Below are 26219 nucleotides of genomic sequence, written 5' to 3' on the forward strand. Positions count from 1 at the left end.
CTCAGCCGCGCGACTATTAAGCGAACGTTTGATTGGGGAATTGTTTTTACTTTAGTGTATAAACAAGGTCATAAAAATCGAAGTGCTGTCTCGGGAATTGAATGACAAATTTTTGTTGGTTGTTTTTGGCTGGCTGTTTTATTTTGTTTCAAACTTTCAGGTTTTAATTGTCTTGCAAACTTGATTCAGGTAACTCTCATCCTTTTTGTTGCAAATACATCCTGTAGATGACTGAAATTGTTATTTGTGAAAGCTTGATTTCCTAGTGTGACTAACTGAAATGTACCGTCTGGACTATGGGTTTGCCCCTTTGCCTTCTTAGGCAAAATTAATCTTAAACACATAAGAAAGAAGAGAAACAGCATACCTAAGCAGCATCAAAAGGATATTTTTCTATGTTATGCAGACAGGTAAATAAAGAGTGAGTAGATGTAGATGCACTAAAAGCCTGAAGATGTCAAGAGTTCTGGACTTGCCGTCTGTGATGGAGAATTGAGAAAACGTGGTATAAATTTTCAACGCTGCTTTGGTACCATTTTATCAAAATTTTTATTAAAAATGCGCGCAAGTGGTCTTGCGCCACAACAGCTTTGATTTTTTGACATTGGCTCAGGTAAGCCAGATTTTGTCTCGGGCCAAAGTGAAGTGTCGTTCACACGGGATTGTGTTTTTGTTTACAGTGAATTCAAGATGGCGGCAGTGGAAGCAAAAAAAGCTTTCGTTTTCGCCTCATTTCTTTTTTTCGAGATAAATTTGGTTTTTGGAGCAACAAGAGAAAAAAAAGATCTTCAAATCATCATAGAGGTATACTCATTTTCAGATTTGAAAATATTCACTTGTGCTTCGGATCAGTCTCTGCCTAAGACGACTGCAAAAATAAAATACATTTTGTTGAAATTTTGCTGCTTTGTTTTGATATGATTGTGATTGACAGTCTGGGAAATCCTCTCAATTGCACGCTTATGTTCCGAGGGCGTAAGCGGGCAATTGCATGGTTATAATTTACGCCCGCTCCTGCCTGGTTGAAATTGCTTAGGGATTTCAAGGGGTTCAGAATTCTCTAATTCGGGCGAAGGCATGGTTTTATATAACGGGCAATCCATTTTTACGGAATCTTCTTCTACGATAAATTTTGAGTAAAACTGCCCTAGGCTTTTGAAATTCAACAGAGCTTTCGGAAGGAATTGCGTGTCAAAAATATAGGAAAAGCAAAAGCCGTCACCCGTCAATCTTGCTTAACGCTTACCGCCCGTTTCAGAACAATTTCGATAAGCGTGTATAAAAATTCTGCCATTTTGATAAACCGTGCAATTGCGCGCTTACGGCGCGCTTTGTTTTGATAAGCGTGCAATTGAGAGGATTTCCCAGACTGATTGATCAGGCATTTGATGGTTATGCAAGATTCCCTCCACTGTTGCAAGTTACCCAAGTTTACTTTAAACTAGAAATACTAGATTACTAGAACTAGAAAAACCACGACTTCAGTTTCTTTATCAGCCCTTGCATTTAACAGCCGTGCATAATTTTTTAAATATGCACGATACAGTAATTATGCATGCTGTATCATTGTTTTTATGCTGGAGTACATAATTATTCAACACGGCTGCCTCTTTAAAAAAAGGTCTATAATAACATGATTGAATCACAAAAATATGAAACGATACCGTGAAGTTGGGTAACTTGCATCAGTGCACAGTGGAGGGAAACTTGAATAGCCATCAAATGAATGACCAATCAAAGCAGAAAAATTTCAAAACAAATGAATGCAGCTCCGCTCGCAGCTCTACTTTACCATTAACGTAGTCGTCTAAAAAAACGGCTATTCTTTTTTAGAATTAACCTTACAATCTAGTTTTTATATTTATAAAAACTAGATTGCTGACGTGTGGAAAGGAATGTCAGCGTGACTGATCCCTTTGTTTCGATAATAACATCAAAGCGGGAACTAATTTTCTTCTCGTTTCTTTCTTTCCTTTTTCTTTCTCATAAATTCAAGCTTTCCCTCGCACTCTCCAAGCGTGGTTAGCTCAAGCGGTTAGAGCGTCTGTCTCATAAGCATGGGTTTCCGAGTTCGATCCCACTGGGTGTCAAATTTTTCAATTCTTCAAATTTCTTTTTTTAATTCTCTTTCTATTATAATGAAGGTCAATCAAACAAGTAACTAGCATATATTACCTCCGCTCTCTGTGTAAGGTTTAGATAAGCTATTATAGCATCACTTAATAAGAACTTTTTTAAGTTTTTTTTTCTTATCTTTTTTTTACCACAAGTGATTATTCAAGGCTGAGATATAGAAGAACAGGTATAGGCGTTTGCGCCTGTGTTTGGTGACTGACAGTTTCAGTTTCAGTTTCACTACTTTCACTTTCACTTTCAGCCAGCGAGTGAGCGAGCGATTCTTTGTAAGAGAATCATCAAATAACTTCTTTCAGAATCATTCTTGTTTTATACTTTAAAGACAGAATGATAATTGATTTCCGGGTCAAAATGTTTGACACTTGATCCAATCGTTTGCTTATCTTTCTTGCGTTGTCGTCATTTGAATTTCAGTATTCAATGCTTATAAAATACGGTTGTTATAAGGGTATTAAACTCCTGACTAAGAGGGAACAGATCATAGATTCGAATTGAACACGGTGTCAGCCCCCCCCCCCCAGAAATCTGAAGGGCACCTAGGCCAGGTTAGTAGAGGGGGGCTAATGCCTTGCAATTCTTTGGGGTTACCTATTCATTAAGGGTACCTAGCTGTCTTGATGGAGGCTCTGGGGGCTGGTTATATTTTCCAAATCGAATATTTCAAAATATTTCAAATTATTGAATTTTTTTACCCCAGCACCTAGTTTCCCATCCAATTTCTCTTTCGTTTCCCATCACGCCATCTTTTGCTATATTTTTCTAATGTGGTTGTTTTGATTTACAGCCGCCATCTTTATACCATAACAACAAAGCTTATTAGCAGGTGTTCATGCGTGAGCGCTTTACACGCTATCATTAAGATTTTAGGAATAACAAAAGAACAAAAAGTGTCAATTCAAAAATTTTTTTTTGGCTGAATGGGGGTACCTAACTCAAAGCAATTTCTCAAGGGGACCTAAATTGCTAGGGGCACCATGCTCAATGGGGGCACCTGAAAAGTGGGCTGAAACCATGACACGTAATTACTAATAGCAATTAACATTACATAACGCGTCGATATCTCTTCACTTTCATGAAATGTTATTCAAAATTAAAGTGATGAGCACAAAAACAAAATCAAGAATTGGAAAATTTGTCTCCCAGCGGGATCGAACTCGGAAACCCATGCTTATGAGACAGGCGCTCTAACCGCTTGAGCTAACCACGCTTGGAGAGTGTGAGGGAAAGCTTGAATTTATGAGAAAGAAAAAGGAAAGAAAGAAACTTAGTTCTTGATGTTATTATCGAAACAAAAGGATCAGTCACAATATAAAAACTAGATTGTAAGGTTGATTCTAAAAAAGAATAGCCGTTTTTTTAGACGACTACGTTCGTTTTTGTTTTGATTTAACTTTGTATTTTAATGACCAGGCCAGGCCCAATTGATAGTTTGGTTCATGTCCTCCGACCAACTCTACCACTAAGTATTTGGGAAAAAATACTTCATTTTGAGTTGGAAAAATCAAATCCTTCTTTCCTTCTTTTCATGTGAGCGTCAATTTCAGCGTTTTTTTCTTTATAAACAACAACCACTTCGCGCTCAAAAAGGAAAAAAATAAGGCACAGCTTACACCATTGTGAGCGAGCGGCAAAAATATCCCAGTGTAATCTATACTTAAAAACAAAAATTAAGCACCTAAAAGCAGAGAGTTGTGGCTGTATTCCTTATAAGAACACGCAGCGAATGCCTCAATCTGGATGCGTAGAAGTGATTTTGTGATCGTGGTGCGTACCTTTGTGGATCCAGGGTTCAGGCTTTTTCTTTACATTCGCGGTTGGAATCCAGGATTGTGCGATTGCTTGAAGAATGAAGGATTTCAAAAATTGAGGTTTTGGTGGGAAAAATTAAAAAAAGGTTCAAATTTTAGCTACAGTACCGACCGACCATTTTTTTAAAGCTTCTAGGACACAAACCAAACAATCAATTGGGCCTGGCCCCAGCTAGGTCATTCATTTGAGGGCAAGGCATGTACTAGCCTCCCCCTGATGCAAGTTACCCGATCTCACGGTACTGTTTTAAAAAGAACTTAGGATAGGTAAGGCTTAAAAACCCAAAGTAGGACTTTCCTAACCAAACAGGCAAGTACTGAGGGAGCGATATGAAACAGAAGGAAAAAGAAACAATTTTACTGTTAACTACAATTTTTTGAATTGATTGAAAGTTACCGGGCTTTCAAAGTGTGTGAATATGGATGATGACTACCATGGGCTAAATCTTTGTGCTAATTTTGGTTTTCCCCCGTCTTCTCCCCTCCTCGAAAATGAAGAAAAAGAAATCTGTGGCATGGAATTATTATTTGTAATACATATATCTCAACACTTGAGCTATTTTATTGGATTATCACACAATACATTTTAAGTACATCTTCGTGATTTTATCTTTATTTTACTTTAAGGAGAAACCAAGTGAATGTGAAGACTTTGCAAGACCTGGTGATGTCGTTCATGTCCATTATACTGTAAGAGTTAAGAAAACCTTAAGAGCCAGTTTTTTTAAGAATGGGGCAGTTTGGGGCAGTTCCAATAGTTTGAAACTTAGATTTTTTTCATTTTTGGATATGTTGTTAAGTACAATGAACTGAGTAAAATCCCAAAATATTTTGGTCTGAAAATCCATAATGGCGGATTTATGCCAATTTGAAGTTTTTGACATTTTTGGGCATTGCACTTAAAAAGTTTTTTGATATAGAACCATGCTTTCTCAAATCAAAATGAGGAATTGATTTTGGGTGATTCTGAAACTATGGCCAGTAAACTATACAATTTTCCAAAAAAATCAAAATTTTCAAAATGGTAGCTGGGGTTATGACGTCACAAAAACACTACAAATTTGATTTTAGGGGTATTTTAGAGCCATCTGACCTGTCCCAGGGGAGTTTCTTACTGCTCAAAATAATATTTTCTGGTAGTTTAGTCCCTGGTCTATTCATTTGAAGTGATTGCAATAAAAAATTCCGGCCCTACTGGCCCCTAGAGGCCCGAAAAGCCAATAAGGTCTCAAAAAAGTACCAACTTTAGCCCAATTTTCCTAGAAATCCCAACATTGTCTGACCTCCAACTCTTCTGTTTCTGAAAGACAACCACCTGGTCTCTTAGGATCAAAAGAGAAACCTATGTGACCTCCTACCATTAATTTTTTATCTTGATTTAACAATTTTCTTAACATCGCTTGAAAAATGACTAAAATTTGGGATATTTTGGCCCATTGGCAAACTTCAAAGGGGTCTAGGTCACTGAATTTGTTATAATATAAGGGCTTTGATGAATCTTTTATATAAAAACAATGAAACTAGGTGAAAAAAGTTGTCAAATGTGCTTTTTTGGGCCAAAAAGGCTTTTTTTTCAATTTTTTGACTAGAGCTGAGGTCATTCTATTGCAGCCAGTAATTGGCAGTTAGAAAGTAAATTTTATCTGAAAATCATGATTCCTCATCACATTCCAGAAAGGTTTCTAGGAAAATCAAATATGGTACTCTTCGAAAGCTTATAGAGGCTGAATTTTCACTCAAAGGCGGCTTCAAACTCCCCTGACCCCCTTAATTTTGTAAAATTGACTTAAAAGTACATTTTTGGCTGAAATTTTTGCCCAAAATGAGTACCCATTGCTACTTGATTCTTGATTTTGTGAAAGCATCCTATAGATAGTTCAAGAATTTATCAGAAGTTGGAACCTTTTCTTTTCTTTTAAAGATTAGGGCTAGCTCAAAGTCAGTTTTAACTCTACAATCCTAAAAATCTTGACAATGTTGCTCAAAACAACAATTTTTGCTCAAGATTGAACAGAAAATGAGCCCACTCAGATAATAAAATCTTGGTTTTTGGAAAGTTTCATGGGGATAGTACAAACATTCATCAAGATCTTTACCTCCTGATCTACCATTTAAGGATCAAGTCTGTCAAAATGTGTTTCTAAACTCTCAAATCTTCAAAGGTGAACTTTACCAACCCCATAAAACAATTTTGCCATCAACCTTTCTGCCCTTAAATACTTAGAGATAAGTCCAAAAGTACAAAATATTCTTAAACCTTTTCTTCTCTTTGGATAATTTGAACTTTGAGCTCATTAACTGCATTTAAGAGCAAATAGGCTGATAGCAAAATTGTTTTATGGGGTTGGTAAAGTTCAGCTTTGAAGATTTGAGAGTTTAGAAGCACATTTTGACAGACTTGATCCTTAAATGGTAGATCAGGAGGTAAAGATCTTGATGAATGTTTGTACTATCCCCATGAAACTTTCCAAAAACCAAGATTTTATTATCTGAGTGGGCTCATTTTCTGTTCAATCTTGAGCAAAAATTGTTGTTTTGAGCAACATTGTCAAGATTTTTAGGATTGTAGAGTTAAAACTGACTTTGAGCTAGCCCTCTTCTTTAAAAGAAAAGAAAAGGTTCCAACTTCTGATAAATTCTTGAACTATCTATAGGATGCTTTCACAAAATCAAGAATCAAGTAGCAATGGGTACTCATTTTGGGCAAAAATTTCAGCCAAAAATGTACTTTTAAGTCAATTTTACAAAATTAAGGGGGTCAGGGGAGTTTGAAGCCGCCTTTGAGTGAAAATTCAGCCTCTATAAGCTTTCGAAGAGTACCATATTTGATTTTCCTAGAAACCTTTCTGGAATGTGATGAGGAATCATGATTTTCAGATAAAATTTACTTTCTAACTGCCAATTACTGGCTGCAATAGAATGACCTCAGCTCTAGTCAAAAAATTGAAAAAAAAGCCTTTTTGGCCCAAAAAAGCACATTTGACAACTTTTTTCACCTAGTTTCATTGTTTTTATATAAAAGATTCATCAAAGCCCTTATATTATAACAAATTCAGTGACCTAGACCCCTTTGAAGTTTGCCAATGGGCCAAAATATCCCAAATTTTAGTCATTTTTCAAGCGATGTTAAGAAAATTGTTAAATCAAGATAAAAAATTAATGGTAGGAGGTCACATAGGTTTCTCTTTTGATCCTAAGAGACCAGGCGGTTGTCTTTCAGGAACAGAAGAGTTGGAGGTCAGACAATGTTGGGATTTCTAGGAAAATTGGGCTAAAGTTGGTACTTTTTTGAGACCTTATTGGCTTTTCGGGCCTCTAGGGGCCAGTAGGGCCGGAATTTTTTATTGCAATCACTTCAAATGAATAGACCAGGGACTAAACTACCAGAAAATATTATTTTGAGCAGTAAGAAACTCCCCTGGGACAGGTCAGATGGCTCTAAAATACCCCTAAAATCAAATTTGTAGTGTTTTTTTGACGTCATAACCCCAGCTACCATTTTGAAAATTTTGATTTTTTTGGAAAATTGTATAGTTTACTGGCCATAGTTTCAGAATCACCCAAAATCAATTCCTCATTTTGATTTGAGAAAGCATGGTTCTATATCAAAAAACTTTTTAAGTGCAATGCCCAAAAATGTCAAATACTTCAAATTGGCATAAATCCGCCATTATGGATTTTCAGACCAAAATATTTTGGGATTTTACTCAGTTCATTGTACTTAACAACATATCCAAAAATGAAAAAAATCTAAGTTTCAAACTATTGGACCTGCCCCGCTCTTAAAAAAACTGGCTCTTAAAGACGCATAAACATCTGAGATTTTTCTTAAATCACCCCCCCCTCTTCTTAACAGAAAAAAAACCTTGCCTCGAAGGTCCTCCAGTAAACCCAGGTTTCATTTTCGCAATTCATGCAATCACAAATCAGCTAGACTTATTAAGATTCGCGGTATTTATGCAAACCTTTGAGCGTTCTTTAGGTTTTATATTTCTCACAATTTAAAATTGCATTATCTATCTAACAGCATACAACTATTCTTTCAGAGTTTTATTGAGCTTAATTATCATCTTGAGTTTAATATTTCTTCTGTAGGGTATGCTTACAGATGGTCATATTTTTGACACCTCCATGAGAGAAAATCGGTTACCATTTAAATTTCAAATGGGGTCTGGAATGGTTATCAAAGGATGGGAACGTGGTTTGCATGGAATGTGCCCTGGGTAAGTGACGTCATTTTTGATTTTCTACGTGCAGTACCGTAAGTTGGTCTAATATCGACATCCCTCGTCTAAATCCGACACCCTTCTATAGAGACAGGAATAACATTAAAGTCTGAATCAATGATTGAAAAAGGATTATTCCTCCCTGACCACTAAGCAAAGAAAAATAGTTTTGACCTTTCTATCAATTTCAGCTGAAGGGTGTCGAAATTAGCTGAGGGATGTCGAAATTAGACCAAGATACGGTATCGGATTGGAGGAGGTTTCCAAATTAGCGATAGAGAGTCTTTATTTCCCCATAAGGATTATGGCTAAGATAAAAACTCTCTATCATAAATTTTGAAACTCTTTTTTAAATCCGCCACTGCCCAGTCTTTTTTAATTGTAGAAACTATACTGATATGGAGTTAATGGGCTCTTCCAGAAAAAATCGGTTCATGGAGGTGGAGGAGATGTTGTTCACGGGTATTGAAAGAGGTGTGAAAACCGTCATGTCCAAACTCGCAGTGTCCAGGCGGGGGTCAATTTAATGAGACGTTGCCAGGGGATAAAAAATCGAAATTTACAGGGGTAGATCATTAAAAAACAACATATATCCTCCATCCTCCACTCTACCATGAATGGATATTACCTTAAGTGGATTAGTTCTGGCGTGAATTTAATTTGGCGATTGGCCAAAATAGAATTTTGGCGGGGATTAAATTTGGCGATATATCAATTTTGTAAAATTTAGCGGGGATTTAATTTGACGAATTGGAAATTTTGAGAAATTTAAAATATACTTTTCTTAAAATTTGTCAAATTCGCCAAATTTAATATCCGCCAAAATTAATCCACTTAAGGTAATTACGAGAACCTAATCTTATCATCATTTCGTTTCTGTAGAGAGAAAAGGAAGTTGGTTATTCCACCTCATTTGGGATATGGAAAAGATGGCATCATGGGAGTTGTTCCTCGTAAGTTATTTTGCATTTGCATTTGAGCAAAAGATGATTTGATTTGCACTTTTACTTTTGTATTCAGTTTAGGCTCTCTAATTCGATGATTAGACTATTTGATCTGTTCTATTATTCGATAATAGTGAAAGTCAACGTCAACAAGAAACTCTCGTAATTGATACGTTTTCTTATTCGATTAAAATGCTATTCACCTTAAAAAATTGAATTAGAGAACGTTAACATTATCTATTAACCCTTAAAGCGTAAGGAGACTAGCCAAGAGTTTACCAGGTAGAAATGCTGTCAAAATTCTTTGTCTATGCCTACGAGAAAAGTCAATGTAACCAATTCTGACATTTGACATTCATTTCTACTCGGTAAAATCGATATAACATCTTTAGACATTGGCTTAATTCTTGCTGGTTAATCTCTAACCCAGCCTCCTAACGCTTTAATAAAGATTGTTAGGTGTGCTCTTATTAGGTTTACGATACTATTTTGATGATTAAGCTACTATAAACATGAAAGTTAATTATAAATTATCAGGTTTTGGAAAAAATTGGAATTTTGGGTAGTGTACTTTGTAAAAGAAATTAATTTGCAAAATTGATTTGGCGAACCAGTATTATTCAACCTAATTATCCGTCCATGTTTTATTTTGTGTTTGTTTTGGTGAAAATCGTTGTTGATTTTTGAAAGTTCTGGCACGCCATTCATTTTGGCAGTGATAATGTTTTATGTGCTGAATCATTAATTGAATTCGAAATTATGTTTTTGTTTGTTTTTCATCGGTTGACACGCGACCACTTGGCTGATTCACTTCTTTATAAGTACCCACTTTAGAGAGGCTTTAATAAGCTGGCAACAAACTTTGAAATATAAATGTATCTCTGTAATAAAGCAAAAATGATTAAACTTTCTTGAAATATCTGTATAATTTCATTGGGAATTACGATTCATATAAACCATACTCAAATTATTGCCTTATTTTTGAGTACCTACTTTAGAGAGGTCCTAATAAGCTGGCAACAAAATTTGAAATAATGTATCTCTTTAATAAAGTAAAAACGATTAAACTTTCTAAAATTTCTCCTGTAATTTCATTGGGAATTACGATTCATATAAACCATACTCCAATTATTGCCTTATTCTTGAGTACCCACTTTAGAGAGGTCCTAATAAGCTGGCAACAAAATTTGAAATAATGTATCTCTGTAATAAAGCAAAAATGATTAAACATTCTTGAAATATCTGTGTAATATCATTGGGAATTACGATTCATATAAACCATACTCCAATTATTCCATTATTTTTGAGACTTTTAGAGGTATTCTAATTATTAAAATATAAATTTTGAAATACCGTATCTCTGTAATAAAGCAAAAACGATTAAACTTTCTAAAATTTCTCCTGTAATTTCATTGTGAATTACAATTCATATAAACCGTACTCCAATTATTGCCTTATTTTTGAGTACCTACTTTAGAGAGGTCCTAATAAGCTGGCAACAAAATTTGAAATAATTTATCTCTGTAATAAAGCAAAAACGATTAAACTTTCTAAAATATCTCCTGTAATTTCATTGGGAATTACGATTCATATAAACCATACTCCAATTATTGCATTATTTTTGAGACTTTTAAAGGTATTCTAATTATTAAAACATAAATTTTGAGATACTGTATCTTTGTATTAAAAAGATGTGCTAATCCAATTTAAACCCAAAATAAATGTAATGTACATTTTTTTCAAAAGAATATGACTAAAAAAGATCGTTTTCATACTTTTAAGATATAGGGGAAGCACGTAGGCTCAAACAAAACTATATTATGTAAATTAACCATTACTTTAACACACTTATGTTAACCCTTCTTAATTTTAAAAGTCTACGTAAACGCAACGGCCAGAACTAAGGTTAAGTAATTTTTTTTTGACTGGGTACTTCCAGTACAGAAGTGAGTTCGGTCGCCGCATTATTGGATGGCACCGATAGATGTTTTTTTGTTAAATTATCTAATTTCCGCCATTATGGAAGCAAACGTTCAATTTGCGCAAGAGTACAGATTCGAACGTTTTGCTTCCATAATGGTGGAAATTAAATAACTTAAACTTAACAGAAGTAACTTGACAAAACAGAAGAATGAAATTACTATAGAGTTATTTCGTTCTACCATCGTGGTTGACGTTTCCCTGGAATGGGCCTTAAAGTTTTTTTAAACTTATATACATAATATGAATATTTTCTTTAACAATAGCTGAAGCAACATTACTTTTCCAAGTTCAATTGGTTGGCTTAGAACGCGAAACAATTGGCAGTCAAATGGAAAAATTCTTAATGTTTGCGATTTGGCCGGTTAGTTTTCTTATGGTTTTGTACTATTTGTATCGTAAAATCACCACAAGTGAATCTGAACTTGATCGTAAAGCTGATAAACGAATGAACAAAAAGAAACGATAATTTTCTTTAATTCTTAAAGTCTTAATTTTGTTCAAGAATTAGTTTTTAGAAAGCATTAACTCACGTTAAATTTGTAAGATTTTTAACCATCTAATCAATCTAGTAGTGTAACAGGGTGTTGATAATTTTTTTTCTCGTGTTTGTGATCTATTCTAATATGCGTAAGTCATTTTTCTAGCGGAAACACCCTAAAAAAGCCGGGATTTGACCTCTCTCTGTTACTAAAAATGGAAACACAGGGGTTAAAAACGGGCTTTTTTGGGTGCTTCCGTTAAAAAATATGACGTCATCTTGACTTACGCATATCATAAGAATATAACCGCCTAAAAATTAAACTCCCCTTTTTCAATTTTGCACTCCCCGGGCACTCGATTTAAAAACGATATTATTTGTTACCCGAGATGAATTTTTGTCCGTTTAAAGGCAAAAAATGGTTTAATTGGCCAAAATTTTGCCCGAAAAAAACGTCATTTTTCTTATTTTAACACCCTTAAGGCACACTTTTACTCATTTCAACCCTTACAGTGGACTTTTTTGTCTGCACAAAAATAAGAAATATTATGCACAAAATTTAAAGCTTTTTTTAACAATTTTTTTTGTATAAGATTTCATGTTGTAAAATATGTACAATTTAAGAATTTTTAAACGTGATAATATTTACAAATTTTAAATACTTTAATATCCAAATATAAAGCTATAGAATAAAGACATTAAAAAAGTTTTTCTTTATCTGTCAATAATTTTTACCGCAATTACTAACTAAACCAATAAACATTGATACAATGAATCTTAAAAACGCGAATAAATGAGAACAATTTAAGAACAAAATATGAGTCTGGAACAGCCGAAAGAACACAAATTGCAGAACAGACTTTGAACAATTTAAGGCTCAAAGTGCTAAAAAACTAAGAACAAACATGCCTCAAAATATGAGATGGAGATCCTAAAAAAATCTACCTTATTACACGAATATTACTAGTCATTTTATTAACACAAATTGAAAAATTTCGTGTTATAAAACCCCCTTAGATTATTTAAAACAGCCGCTGTTTCCTGGAAAAAGTAGAAAAATTCTTGTTAATTTCAGATCGTGCAAATTTCAAGGCCGTTGAATATTTACTTAGTAATATTCGTGTAATAAGGTATATCATACTTGAAAGTTTTTTACTTTAAATTTCCATGAAGGTGTTTGTTGTGTATACGCCTGAATTCCATTAAGTGGACTAAAGGATTTTTTGGTGGGGAGGGGGGGTAGGATGAATCATGCATATACCATCATAAAATCACCAGACTAATAACATTTTTTTAATGTTCCTCTTATTCAAATGTCTTTTTCGGTCATTGTTCGGAAATATTTGAACGCAGGTTCTTGATCCAAGCCACAATAAATTTAACTGCCAGCTAATGAAATAATAAAGTTCCATAAATTTTTTAATATCGACATCCATTATTTTGATGTTGGAACTTATTTACACATGATGCAAATCTGATTCTCCTTTCTGCCATAACTCCGACTGCCATTTTGCCACGTGTTGCGCTACCATTATGTGTGATGACGTCATCATTGATTCGTCGAACGCATTCGAAATATTTAATCTCAGCGGTGTGAAGACATTCGTCTTCTTGCTTTGATTGGCCTCCCAAGGGATTCGAACTAAAATGATGTTTCTCATTCATAGGCATCGAATGCGCTAGATTGCCAAAAAGACAAATAATCAAAAATACCATTGATGTAGTGTCCAAACAGTTAGCCATTACGATTTTTTAATATAATGATATATCTTTCTCCTGAAATACTTTACTCTTTGGGGCTTGCCAAAAGTAATGAAAATTACTACTTAGCGATCGCCTTTTTATTTAGAAACTTAAAAACCTCTGAGAAGGAGAATAAACAAAAACAAACAAACAAATAAATCGATAGACAGTCTGATACTTACCACTACTTTATAATAGACTCATCTACAGACTGTTGAGGTTCAAGCTGGCATGCAACGTTATTTCAACGTCCATTAAACGCCTATTCCATGTTCATAGGTACACGTTAATAAGATGTTGCGTGTCAGTTGAGAAAATAACACAGTCTCTGTGAAGAAGAACAAACACATTTACAACATACTGTACAGTATTAACAAATAAACAAAGAGAGTTAAAGCGGTGCCTGATCTGCAGACTGTTGAGGTTCAAGCTGGCATGTAACGTTATTTCAACGTCCATTAAACGTCTATTTCACGTTCATAGGTGCACGTTAATAAGACGTTGCGTGCAAGTTGAGGGAATAACACATCCTCGGTGAAGGAGAACAAACAAATTTACAACATACTGTACAGTATTAACAAATAAACAAAGAGAGTTAAAGCGGTGCCTGATCTACAGACTGTTGAGGTTCAAGCTGGCATGTAACGTTATTTCAACGTCCATTAAACGTCTATTCCACGTTCATAGGTACACGTTAGTAAGATGTTGCGTGTCAGTTGAGAAAATAACACAGTCTCTGTGAAGAAGAACAAACACATTTACAACATACTGTACAGTATTAACAAATAAACAAAGAGAGTTTAAGTGGTGCACCCCTTTCTTTGAGTCATCCTTATTTCTGCCATTTAATGATTCATTCCATTGGGTTCAATGGTTCGTCATTAAAGTCATCATGTAGTGTTGTTTAGTACTAGTCACCTTATTCCTGTCAAAACAATACAAAATTGCACACAAGAGAACCGTGTAAGAACAACGAGGCAACCTAAACCAAAACCTTTAGCACTGTAACTACCTAAGAGTTGATTAATTTTCATTCAATGGGCTATTCCTGAAATAGTCTGTACCCCCTATGTTGAGAAGTTGTGGCATCCAGGGGGTCCGGTTTTTAGAATGTAAAATAAGGTAAAAATAAGAGGGTGACCTTTCCCGGGCCTTTCCCAAAAAAGACCTCCTCAACATAGGGAGTAAAAAGATTTTCTGGAATAGCCCATGATCCGCCAAATCGTCATATGAACCAACATACCGTATGATGGCTTTCTCATTCCCGGAAACACTTTCCTATAGTCACTATATAACGGGAAAAGATGAACACTCCAAAAGCTTCATTTGTCAGTTTCAAGGCCGTTGGATGTTGCCTATGCATATTCGTGCCCCCTACTATTCGGGACCTTAGAGTAATAATCATAGACGGGGTTTTCATATAAGGTACAGAGAACATAAGTCCTCCAAATAAAAAATCTTATTAACAATATAAGATCATCTTAAGGCTTTGCAGACTGAATACTGTAAACAAGAATAATTCAAGAACAAATTTATGCTTTAAACCCAAAAAAAGTGGAAAAAATCTGAAGGCTTCAGAAATTTTTGACGCTCTTATAAAATAGCGCGTAGTATTCATGATATTCATGACGTAATGTTTTCTACGGAAAGACCGGATTTTTGCCAGTAGTGGCAAGTTTTATACAACTTGTGTCTAGTTTAAATTTGCCACTACTGGCTAAAAACGGGGTATTTCTGCCCTAACGGATGAGTTCATCCATCTTGTGATATGTGACGTGTTCCAGACAACGTAAATAATCACAACATTTTGAAGTACTTTATCCGGAAATACTTAATATTTTGAGAGATTATCACCTATGCTTACTTCAAGACTGACATTGGCACCATTACTTAGAGATATCTTATATAAAACACTAGATATAGACGATTTAAAAGCTCTGACCATAGTGAATTTTTCATAATTGCCGTGTTTAAAATGTGTTTTCTGAATGATGTAACCAACAAAACTATGGCATGTTATACATTTTCTGTTAGACAAACTATTCCTGTATCTGAAAATTCAAAAATTGCATTGAAAAAATTTGATGAAGAAGAAAATGAAGACTTTTGCGAGGAAGAGTATTTCAACTTTGAAGAGCTTAGTTTCGGCGAAGAAAAAACATTTTGAAAAAATTTTCGCAGTAGATGGTGTATCTTCTACCGAACAATAAAAACTTTTGCGAAAAATTTTTGTAAATGCTTCTTTGTCTCGAAATCTTCAAAATAGTGGTTTCTCCTCAATTTTTCATCTGGATTTTGCTTAAAAAAACAATCATAACTTTTGACACATCTTTTTAGAAAAATTTTCCGCAAAATCTAAAATAGTTCAATTCTTTGCGGACAGTGTAAAGAAATTTTGAAACAAAAAAGTTAATTACCCATTAAAACTAAGCACTTTTTGTAAAAGAGGGTGATGCAACATATTATTAACATCTTTTTAAAGTTCAAAACGTCATTTTTGCAATTAAATTCTTAATTACTCTTAAGGGATTCGATTAAAAAGCAATGGGTGGTTTTTCACTGAGACTGTCTGGCGAAAATCGATTAGCTGAAACAAAGAAAATTGATAGGAAAGCATTACTGACTTCCAAAACAGTTGTCAAAGGGTGCTTTTTCACTACGCTAGATAGATAAGTGGTTCTCATCAACGGTCCTTTTCATTAATTTCTAAGGGTTGTAAAAAATATACAATGAAGATTCGTGCTTAACATCAGATTTTGATCGCTTCATATCAGCATTCCAGATTTAACGTCGAAAATTGGTCATTAAACCTTTTGTTCTCCAAGAGAGGGGTAGACCCTCTCTTGGCTTAATGACCAATTAAGCGAAAAAGACAGCATAAATAAATTGTTTGCCATAAAAGTAGCAGAATGTTCAGTGGGACTCTTTTGTAAAAAATTGGTCATATGGGAAAAGTGTTTTCTTTCCCGATAGAGTTGAAGAGCAAACTTTCATATGTAATGATTTGATACAAAAGACGAGGAATCTTGTCACATAAAATGTTCATTAGAAGGCTGTAATTTTAAATCCCTTGATATGCGAGTTGATGATTTTTAATAAAATTTTCTTCAAATTCAAAGGGTTGTAAACTGTTTTGGGAGTCAGTAATGCTTTCCTATCAATTTTCTTTGTTTCAGCTAATCGATTTTCGCCAGACAGTCTCAGTGAAAAACCACCCAAAGCGTTTACAACCCTTTGAATTTGAAGAAAATTTTATTAAAAATCATCAACTCGCATATCAAGGGATTTAGAATTACAGCCTTCTAATGAACATTTACTGTGACAAGATTCCTCGTCTTTTGTATCAAATCCATACATATGAAAGTTTGCTCTTCAACTCTATCGGGAAAGAAAACACTTTTCCCATATGACCAATCTTTTACAAAAGAATCCCACTGCACATTCTGCTACTTTTATGGCAACCAATTTATTTATGCTGTCTTTTTCGCCTAATTGGTCATTAAGCCAAGAGAGCCCCTCTCTTGGAGGACAAAAGGTTTAATAACCAATTTTCGACGTTAAATCTGGAATGCTGATATGAAGCGATCAAAATCTGATGTTAAGCACGAATCTTCATTGTATATTTTTTACAACCCTTAGAAATTTATGAAAAGGACCGTTGATGAGAACCACTTATCTATCTAGCGTAGTGAAAAAGCACCCAATGTATAAAGGCAATTCTTTGTTAAAAGTGTTAAGGAACCTGAAATGTAACTTTTATGTTCAAATACCAAAATCAATTTTTGGACTACAGATGGTCAGAGCCCTTAATCGTTAAATCGTCTACAGGGATAGCAAAGGCGGGAAAATAGAATATGGGCAGTGTTTACAGCCGTAATGGCGGTATATACGGGGGAAAAACGGCAAACTCTGTAAACTATTTTCGGCAAAAAAACCCGTTTGCGAACATTCTTTGGCTTTCGGCTTTTTTCTTATAGGTATTGATTTATCTTAAGGGCTCCATACACTACACAATATACTGTCAAGCAATATATTGATAATATATTGCCGAATACCGGCAATGTATTGAAAAGGTGTCCGCAATATATTGGTAGCTCAATTTGTAACATTTCAACAATACAGGGGGATTATTTAAAGAAAAAAAATTCCTTTTTATAATAGAGCACCTGTTGCTTATTCCGTACATTACGGTCCGCAAACTATATTGTCCAATAATGTTCGCCAATATATTGTGTAGTCTTTGTAGCCCTATAGACTATAGCATAGTCTACACTAGATACAAATATAGCTTTCTGTTTTTCCAAAGTCACTAAGCAAAATAATGCGCCATAGAGTGAGTTCATTCGATTTTTGATTTGTGACGTTGACATTACATACATGCAAAGTGAATAATAACAAACTTTTAAAAGTGTTCATCCGGAAGTACTTACAAGAGAGCGATTATCTCTTAAAATATATATTTTAGCGTCTAAAAGGCTGGCACCAACCGAAATCTGATAACTAGACTGGACTAGACTGGCGACTAACCAGTGACTGGTAATACGCGAAGGAATGGGGCTCATCCAATTAGTATTTGGTACTTCGTGGACCGGTCTTTAAAATACATCCCTCCCAAAGTTTTTGACCTGAAATTTCCACCATTGATATTGATCATCTAGGGAAATGTCCAAAATTAAGATTAGACACGATCATGTTTTACAGATCGGTCCGCATGCTTATTTTCACCATAACCACTGGTCCAATTCAGCTGAAATTTTGGCTGTAAGCCTGTATTTATCAATGTCCGACATTTGTCAAAATTTCAAGTCAGATACAAAAAATTGACCCTACGCCCCAAAAGTATATATTTTACGCGGAGCTGCACAATTTTTAAGAAAAAATAGTGAAAGATTTTAATGGAGTTGTGTTTTCGTCTATTTTAAAGAATGATTAAATCTTTGTACACTATCGTTCTCGATGCACAAAGGGTTAATGGTGCTTTTAGTACTTTAGTACTTTGATTTTGGTATTTTAGTACTAAAGTTTTACAGTCTGATCAGATCTGATGGTCTCATGATGATCGGGTGGCAATGACCTTAATGAAAAAATACTAAGTCTATAAGATTTTTCTCTAACATGATTCGTTTGAAACATGAAAGGTTTATATAGAAGCGTAAATACAATAGCTTCAGACTTTTGGTGTCACTTTCTGCTCCTGGCTAACGCATTTCCCTTGCCCTTTTGTGCATCGTTTGGTGATAAGCTTCATATTATTTTTACTCAACTTATTTTTACAATATCCAATTCTTTTCAACAAATACCGTGAAGTCTTCTTAACTCGAACCTCTATAACTCGAATGTCTCCTTAAATGAAGTGTTATTCCCTTTAGTTACCAATACAACTATCTTGCCAATACCTTTTAAACTATACTCCATATATCGAAGAAAGCGTTACCCGTCCGTGTGCGTGTTTGAATTATAGAGACTCCATTGAATATCAATGAGGTCTGAATGCATGACCTCAGTAAACTAGCGCAAAGGTAGAATTTCTAAAAGGAATTTTTTCGTAGAGTTATAAGTTTGGTGTGAAATGTCTTTTCCTAATACATAGTTTTTCCTACATAGTAACTAGATTGCGTAATGGAAAGGGGTAATTTTCTTCCTGTATTTTCATTTGTGGTTTTTATAAACTTTTTTTTACTTTCCCTTGTCAACCCTTTGGCGTCTTTCGTGTACGACCTATTTTAGTGATACGGTTGTTTTTTATAAGAACAATTACCTGAGAGAGAGATGATAGGGAAGTCACTGCACTTACCTGACTACAAACTCGTACTCGCGACACACAGAGTTGATAGTGCATAGTAACTATACTCGAACGATTATAGAGGACAGTATGTCCTCGCATTGTCGAACCTGACAAGTATAAGCAGTATAAGAGTTTTGCATATCTAACCACACTCTTGTATCAGAGCGTTTTACCCAAATCCCCTCACATGGCTTTGGTTGACCCGGGTGAAAGTACATTCACATGCCAAGTGAATCACAGCACAGAGTGGGAATCGTCAAGACCAATAACAACTACACTACTGCGCACAATTACCTTAATTGAACAAATTTTTGTGGGAATTTATTTTAGCGGTCTTTCTCCTTTTTGGCAAATTTCTTTCATTTACTTATCGTAGGGATATATTTGAAAATTTATGATAAAAGTGGCGAAAATTGTATTTTGCGGGAACTAATTTCACGAAAAAACCGCGAAAATTAGTTCAATTGGACTATGCTATCCCAGTTGACACACAACGTTGTTTCAACGTTTATCTAACGTTATATGGACGTTGTGAACGTTATTTAAACATTGAAACAACGTTGTGTGCCAGCTGGGATGCTATAGTCTTAAACCCTCTTAAATTAAACTAGTCATAGCTTTCACTAAATGCCCCCACATAAAGATCATGTCATGCACTTATAAAGCTTTAATGCTTTAAATATTAAACATTAAAAAATAATCAGCAATAATTGATTGATTTAATTATTGATTGGTTGATTGATTGATTGATTGATTGATTGATTGATTGATTGATTGATTGATTGATTGATTGATTGATTGATTGATTGATTGATTGATTGATTGATTGATTGATTGATTGATTGATTGATTGATTGATTGATTGATTGATTTATTGATTGATTGAGGCGTTTGCTTGAAAAAAAAATTATATTCATTATAAAAAAATACATACTTGAAGAATTCATGCAGCTTGATAAAATTTAAGGAAAAGCTGGAAAAGCCTCTCAAAAATATATTTAAAAAGTTATGGTATCATTATCTTACTGATTTTCACATCTCCTGTTTGTTTGTTTTTTCTCCTAGTTTCTTTCTTATAACGATATATGTCATGATTATTATTCACTAAATAGACCTTTTCTAATAATGTCGCAGACATCTTAGATTGTAGGCAAAATATATGGACATACGCAGTGAATAAATCCACAAGGTAACCAATCAGAAATAGCTTGTTTTTTTTTTCATTGGCTGCTATATTGGGCTCTTCCAGAAAAAATCCATTCATGGGGGATGGAGGATGAATTGTCCAGGGGTATTGAAAAAATACCAAAAAAATGCAATGTCCAGGGGGTAAATTCCAATATCCAGGGGTAATTTTTTGTGTCCACGGGGTTGATTTGATGTTTGTCCAGGGGTATAACCCGTGTCCAGGGGGTTAAAAATCAAAATGTCCAGGGGTAATTCATGAAAAAAATAATATATCCTCTATAGCCCATTTTAACATTTCTCTATTGCTACTTTGCCTAATAAACAATAGTCAAGAAGATACTGCGTATAAAATTTATCAAAAAGTTCTGCGCCATCTTAAGTTGGGTGAAATAGAAACTCACTTATCCTAGTTAAGGCCCGGGCTCCACTAGCGTACGCTGTGATTGCACTTCTCAAGCAAAATCTTCTATGCTGTTGGTCAAAAGAAAAGTAAAGGAATGCCATTGTGGTTCATTCAGACGTACAGTCGAGAAAAGTTAAAATGCGCCTAAATTTCTTTTCAAGTGCATAGTCCTTTTTCATGATGCAATCTTTTCTCCAAGCTGATCACAGCGCAGACAATGAAGAGACGTGCCTTCAGGAAGCTAGACTTTTTGAGTTTATAGCTAGCGATATACTTTCCCTTTATGGTGTTTCTGTATGAATATCTGTGTACCTAGTCTAACCACCGTTAAATGCCTTCGGGAAGGTCTCTCCTAACTTAGAAAGCCAGAATTTGGAGCTATTTCACCAAACCACTGGAGCATAAGTTATTTAGGCTATCACAACTACATAAAAAAGTTTAACGTGCGCATGTGAAGTTTAACGAGTAAACAAACTTTTTTCAGGTTTTTGAAAAAGATTTACCACACTGAAAAGACGTAAAAACACTCTAAGTGAGGTAAATTATTTTGAAGACCAAAAGAAAAATTCAACCACGTTTGGATTCAACTTTACATATGCGTACATTCATCTTTTTTGTACTTTGCCGGTTGTTTTACTAAGTTAAGTTAAGAAGGACTTTCTCGAGTTACGACCATATGATGGTATTTAAAGCTCAAGAAGCCCTATAAACAATACAGGTAGTTATCAATAAAAAATGACAGACAAAAATAAATTAGAGTTAGAACAAAAATATCAAATGTACATTTGAAAACTTAAGCAAATTTCTTTAAGATTCTGGAAAAGAATTGAAATCTTTGCTGAAGTGAACTTCTGACTAAATTACAGTAGTTAGTATTCAGTTTCAAAGACAAGAAACAAAATTTGACATACAAAACACTTTTTCCAGTCAATGAATCAGCTCATCATCATCATAACCAGTCTGCCATTTTGTTTGTTTTGATTTGCACAAGTAATATTGTAATTCGTGTTATATCATACGCTGTTTTGATTTGCATTTATAACACTCGCTTCAGCTTTTCAAAGCTAAATCAAAACTAAAATTGTAATATGTAATAATGATAATACCATATAACGTAATATGAAAATATGAATACTACCGTCCCGGAAAAAAACCGAGCATTTACGGAAGAGACTAACTACGGATTTGTAAACGCGACAAAACAATTCGCAAAATTTTGAGATTCCAGTCCAATATCTATGCGTGAAACTATGAGAGCCTCCTCGTCGCTACGCTCCTGCGGGGGCAAATACTTTCAATATATTGAAACTCTCCGTGATTCGAGCAAATGAAATTCTCCTTTCGAATTAGCGAGAGTCGAGTGTATCACTTTATTCAACGGACGATAGCATGTATAGCACTTGCACGTCATTCTATTTTCATTGTCAAGTATGTTACGACTTCCCCTTTACGTAATACTCATTTTAAAACCTCGTAAAATACTATTTTGATAGAAATTAAAATTTCCTTTCCCGAATCTTTAGACGTAATATCCGGTATGACATTAGTTTTAAATGTATACAGTTGACTCTCGCTAATTCGAATAACTCGAATGGGGAATCAAATTAGTTCGAATTACAGAGAAAGCATTTTAGAAAGGTTTCTCCTCTCTGACAGGAACTGAGAATTAGTTCGAATTATAGAAAAACTCAAATTATGGAAATTCGAATCAACGAGAGATCACTGTAGTATAATGAGTACGAGTTTAGCAATGGATGTCAATAGCCTAGTAAAGCTTTGACCTCTATTCTAGGCGTTCTCTGTTTTTTTTTCCTCTGAACATCGCAAACGTTTGTAACTATAGTTGCAGTTAGGAAAGTACAAGACTTAAACCTCCTTATCAAAAGCGTAATTTGTGTGAAGGTAACAGCAGTCCCATAGCAGAAAAAATAGTAGCTCTGTCGATACACAATTCCCTATTAGTAAAGCTGGTGGGAGAACATATCAATAGAATTGATAAGCGGGTGAGGAGGGGGTGGCTTTCAAATTTTCGCGATTATCAACAAAACGACGTTTGCTCCTGGGTGGACGTCGCTGCAGCAAACGCTCGCCTTACGCTCGCTACGTTCACTTAGCATAGCTATTTCAAAACTAAAATCACGACTTTTTTCTCGATTATAATTTTTATCATTATTATAGATTTATTTCTCCGATTTGTGAAGTACGAACAAATAACTGTTCCTATAGTCTAGGTTGGTACAATAATTTATTGCTTCATGAATACCATCGGATAAGGAAATAGTCCAAACCTGCGATAACTATTTATGGTCTAAAACCTCAAATATCATCTTTGATGAAGAAAGAAAAAACTTTTTTTGTATCTTTTTTAAACGATTTGATAACGGTTTATGAGCATCTTCTCTTTTTACTAAACGAGCAAGTTTTTCCTCCTTTTGGGCGGTACTTTTTTCAAGTACTTAATCGAGTGCTGTTGAAAATACACTGAAGTCTAAGGTCAACTACACATTGATAATGACAAAAAATAGAAAGGATTGAATTTCAGATGTATTTAGTATTGTCCTCGGACGGAATATATGTTAGCGTTTGACATCTGTTTGGGAAAACGTACGTTCCAATATTTCCTTAGTCTAAGATGAATCACTATCTAAGAAAAAAACCCAAAGCCGCGGTAGAGTTTGCCAGTCTTCGAAACTATAGCGCCGATTTTTTTTACCGCTTACCGCCATAACGGCTGTAAGCACCGCACCTTTATTATCTTTGTTACGGACGATAACATCGCCTAATATATTTCTTTCCCCGAGAAATTTCTCCTCTAAGCATAACAGTGCTTATAAAATGTGGATTTTATTATTAAAACCTCCACTCTACGAAAATAAGTTCTTCTGAAATTGAAAGCTTGGGAAATGTAAGAATTCTGTAACCTTTCTTCGGCCGGCGAAATGCCAATCAACAATCTGTAAGACCCATGTCACAAAGACATGTGCAAAAAAACTATAGATTCTTATCAACATTATGTATCGGTAAAAATTTGCCGGTAAAAATTTATCGTAAGCAAAAAATTTCGTCACTTGCCAATGACATCGTCACTATTTTAACGAAGAATTTTTTACCAAAGTGATGTCAGCTTTTTAGAGGGATTAATGCTGGAAAACACTAACAATTTGAGTAAATTTTTGCATTGAGGTAAATTTTTGTATTCCTTTGCGTGGTAAAGATTTAAGTCCACTCGGAATAATCTACCATGGGCCGTAACTGCTGTAGGTCACTAACTTATGGGTGTGTACCCCTGTAAATGTATATTATACAAAGAATTAACAGATTGTAAGAGGTCACTCGTCGACACATCATCTGAAAGTGTTAAGTAGTTAGTACACGTTTGTTATAAGAACAAACTATATTAAAATGTAAGACTTCGATGGCCGGAATATTAAGAACAAGTTAAGAACATTTTAAGGCTTTGCATACTCGAAAACGGCCAAATTTCTTAAGAAAATGGACAAAATTACTAACAAAATGATGAAAATAAGAACATGTTAAGAATATTTTTAGACTCAAAAAGTTAAGAACATTCAAAGACAATTTTGGATGTTCTTGTAAAGAAATACGTGTACACTATATAAAAGAAAAAGTTTTCGATGAAATAACATATCGTTTGTACCAACTAAAAGTTTAGGAGGGCGGTCCTATCGTGGTTTTAAACATTTCAAACAATTTTATCGTCAACTTACCCATCTCTTAACACTTCAAGTTGATTGTATATCACTCTCAACTCAAGTATTTTTCAAATTTGTTGGAATCTTTAATCTGAAATGTCTGTTTGAAATTAACCAATATATACGTGGGCTGCTACTTTCCCTCGCCCCCAGTTCAAGAAAAAAGGTATTTGGATCATTCCGATAGAAATTGTCAAGCACGATTGGAGAATCTATTCCCGATTTAACCGCCTCTATGGGTGCTTTGCTCGACGTAACGTACCCCCAGTGGTACCCACTGGCACTTGGACAGAGAGAAAAGGCACAAAGAAAAAGGGGTTTTTAACAAAAAAGGAAAAGATAATATTCATTAGGAAAACCATTAAGAGACTTATTTAAATTATATTTTAAGAGCAGAAATTTTTACAAGACCAAAAATTCGTTCACAAATTTTACTTTTTAAACAAAATTTACTAAAAAAACTTTCGCAAACTAAAAAAGTTTTAGGGTATACCCGAGAGGGGGGGGTACTTAAGCAAGTGAAGGGTACGGGTATGTGCCGCAATGAAGGGTGCCTTTGAAAAAATCAGAAAATTTTATTTCAGTCTCAAGGGTCGGAATATAGGAAATATTCAACTTTTTACCCCTGGAAAGATCGAAATTTGGTCAAATTAGTCCCAATAAGGGTCGTAAAATTGAATCTCTCCGTGATTCGAGCAAATGAGATTTCCCTTTCGAATTAGCGAGAGTCGAGTGTATCACTTTATTTTAAACAAAATTTACTAAAAAAACTTTCGCAAACTAAAAAAGTTTTAGGGTATACCCGAGAGGGGGGGGGGTACTTAAGCAAGTGAAGGGTACGGGTATGTGCCGCAATGAAGGGTGCCTTTGAAAAAATCAGAAAATTTTATTTCAGTCTCAAGGGTCGGAATATAGGAAATATTCAACTTTTTACCCCCGGAAAGATCGAAATTTGGTCAAATTAGTCCCAATAAGGGTCGTAAAGTTCACAAAATTTTCCTTTTTTCCTCCTTGTTAGTCCCGCTAAGAGTCCGAGAGTCAAAACTTGGGCGCTCCCCCCCCCCGGGAGTATATAGTTGCCTGTAAAACAGCCCCTTAACGAGGATGTTCTTTCTTCACATAAATCAGCCCAAAGGGGTTGGAATCTAGTAACTTATATTTCAACCACCAGAATAGACCAAAAACGAAACTTCAAATACTGACACACTTAACACTCTTGACATGTTGAAGGATAAGGCGTTGTTTAATACATTTTATCGATATCAAAGTTTAAAGAATTTATTTCAACACTTTAGGTGTTATTTGATAATAATTATCTAATACCCTTTTTGGGGGGAATTAAAAACTAATAAATATTAGGATTTGGTTTTATAAAGTTTATAATATCATGGTCTGGGAATGTCCTCCGAAATATATATAAAAATTCCATCTACAGGCCCGGTGGAAGCGGGGAGACAGCCTCCCCACTTTTGAGCAAATGAGATTTTTTTCTCAAATTCCTAACGAGTTTATTTTTAATTTTTTGAGCTTTCAGCCTCCCCACTTTTACGGTTGTTCCGTCGGTCCTGTTTACTGAGAGAGTAACTGCAGACGAGGATAGGTAAAACTGAATTACCGACAGATTTCTATCGAAATTATCAATATCACCGACACTAAAGCTCCCCAAAATATTCTATACTATTACGTCCTCAAAGCCTTACGCCCCAAATTTTTGCAGGGAACTATGGGAGGTCGAAACCGGAGATGCTATCCTTATCCGGACCACATTGTTTGTTAGGAAATGATCCCATGAGATGACCCAGAAAGTAATAT

General features: G+C 34.8%; 1 protein-coding gene across 2 annotated transcripts in view; it reads left to right on the plus strand.

Annotated features, from left to right (window-relative positions):
* The first annotated feature begins 644 nt into the window (after positions 1-644).
* The window catches only part of LOC136821329 (peptidyl-prolyl cis-trans isomerase FKBP2-like), a 32141-nt gene continuing 6566 nt past the window's right edge, over positions 645-26219 (plus strand). The window contains exons 1-5 of one of the 2 annotated variants that reach the window (XM_067077565.1): positions 645-804; positions 4572-4634; positions 8040-8167; positions 9053-9123; positions 11361-11700. In XM_067077565.1, the coding sequence (XP_066933666.1) occupies positions 691-804; positions 4572-4634; positions 8040-8167; positions 9053-9123; positions 11361-11563 (579 nt within the window). In that variant the 5' untranslated portion in view covers positions 645-690 and the 3' untranslated portion in view covers positions 11564-11700. Of the gene's footprint in view, positions 805-4571; positions 4635-8039; positions 8168-9052; positions 9124-11360; positions 11701-26219 lie in introns of those variants that run through there. The other variant, XM_067077564.1, reaches the window with a different exon arrangement.

Source organism: Clytia hemisphaerica, unplaced genomic scaffold (genome assembly GCF_902728285.1).
Source record: "Clytia hemisphaerica strain Z4C2 unplaced genomic scaffold, Clytia hemisphaerica genome assembly, whole genome shotgun sequence".
NCBI lineage: Eukaryota > Metazoa > Cnidaria > Hydrozoa > Leptothecata > Clytiidae > Clytia > Clytia hemisphaerica.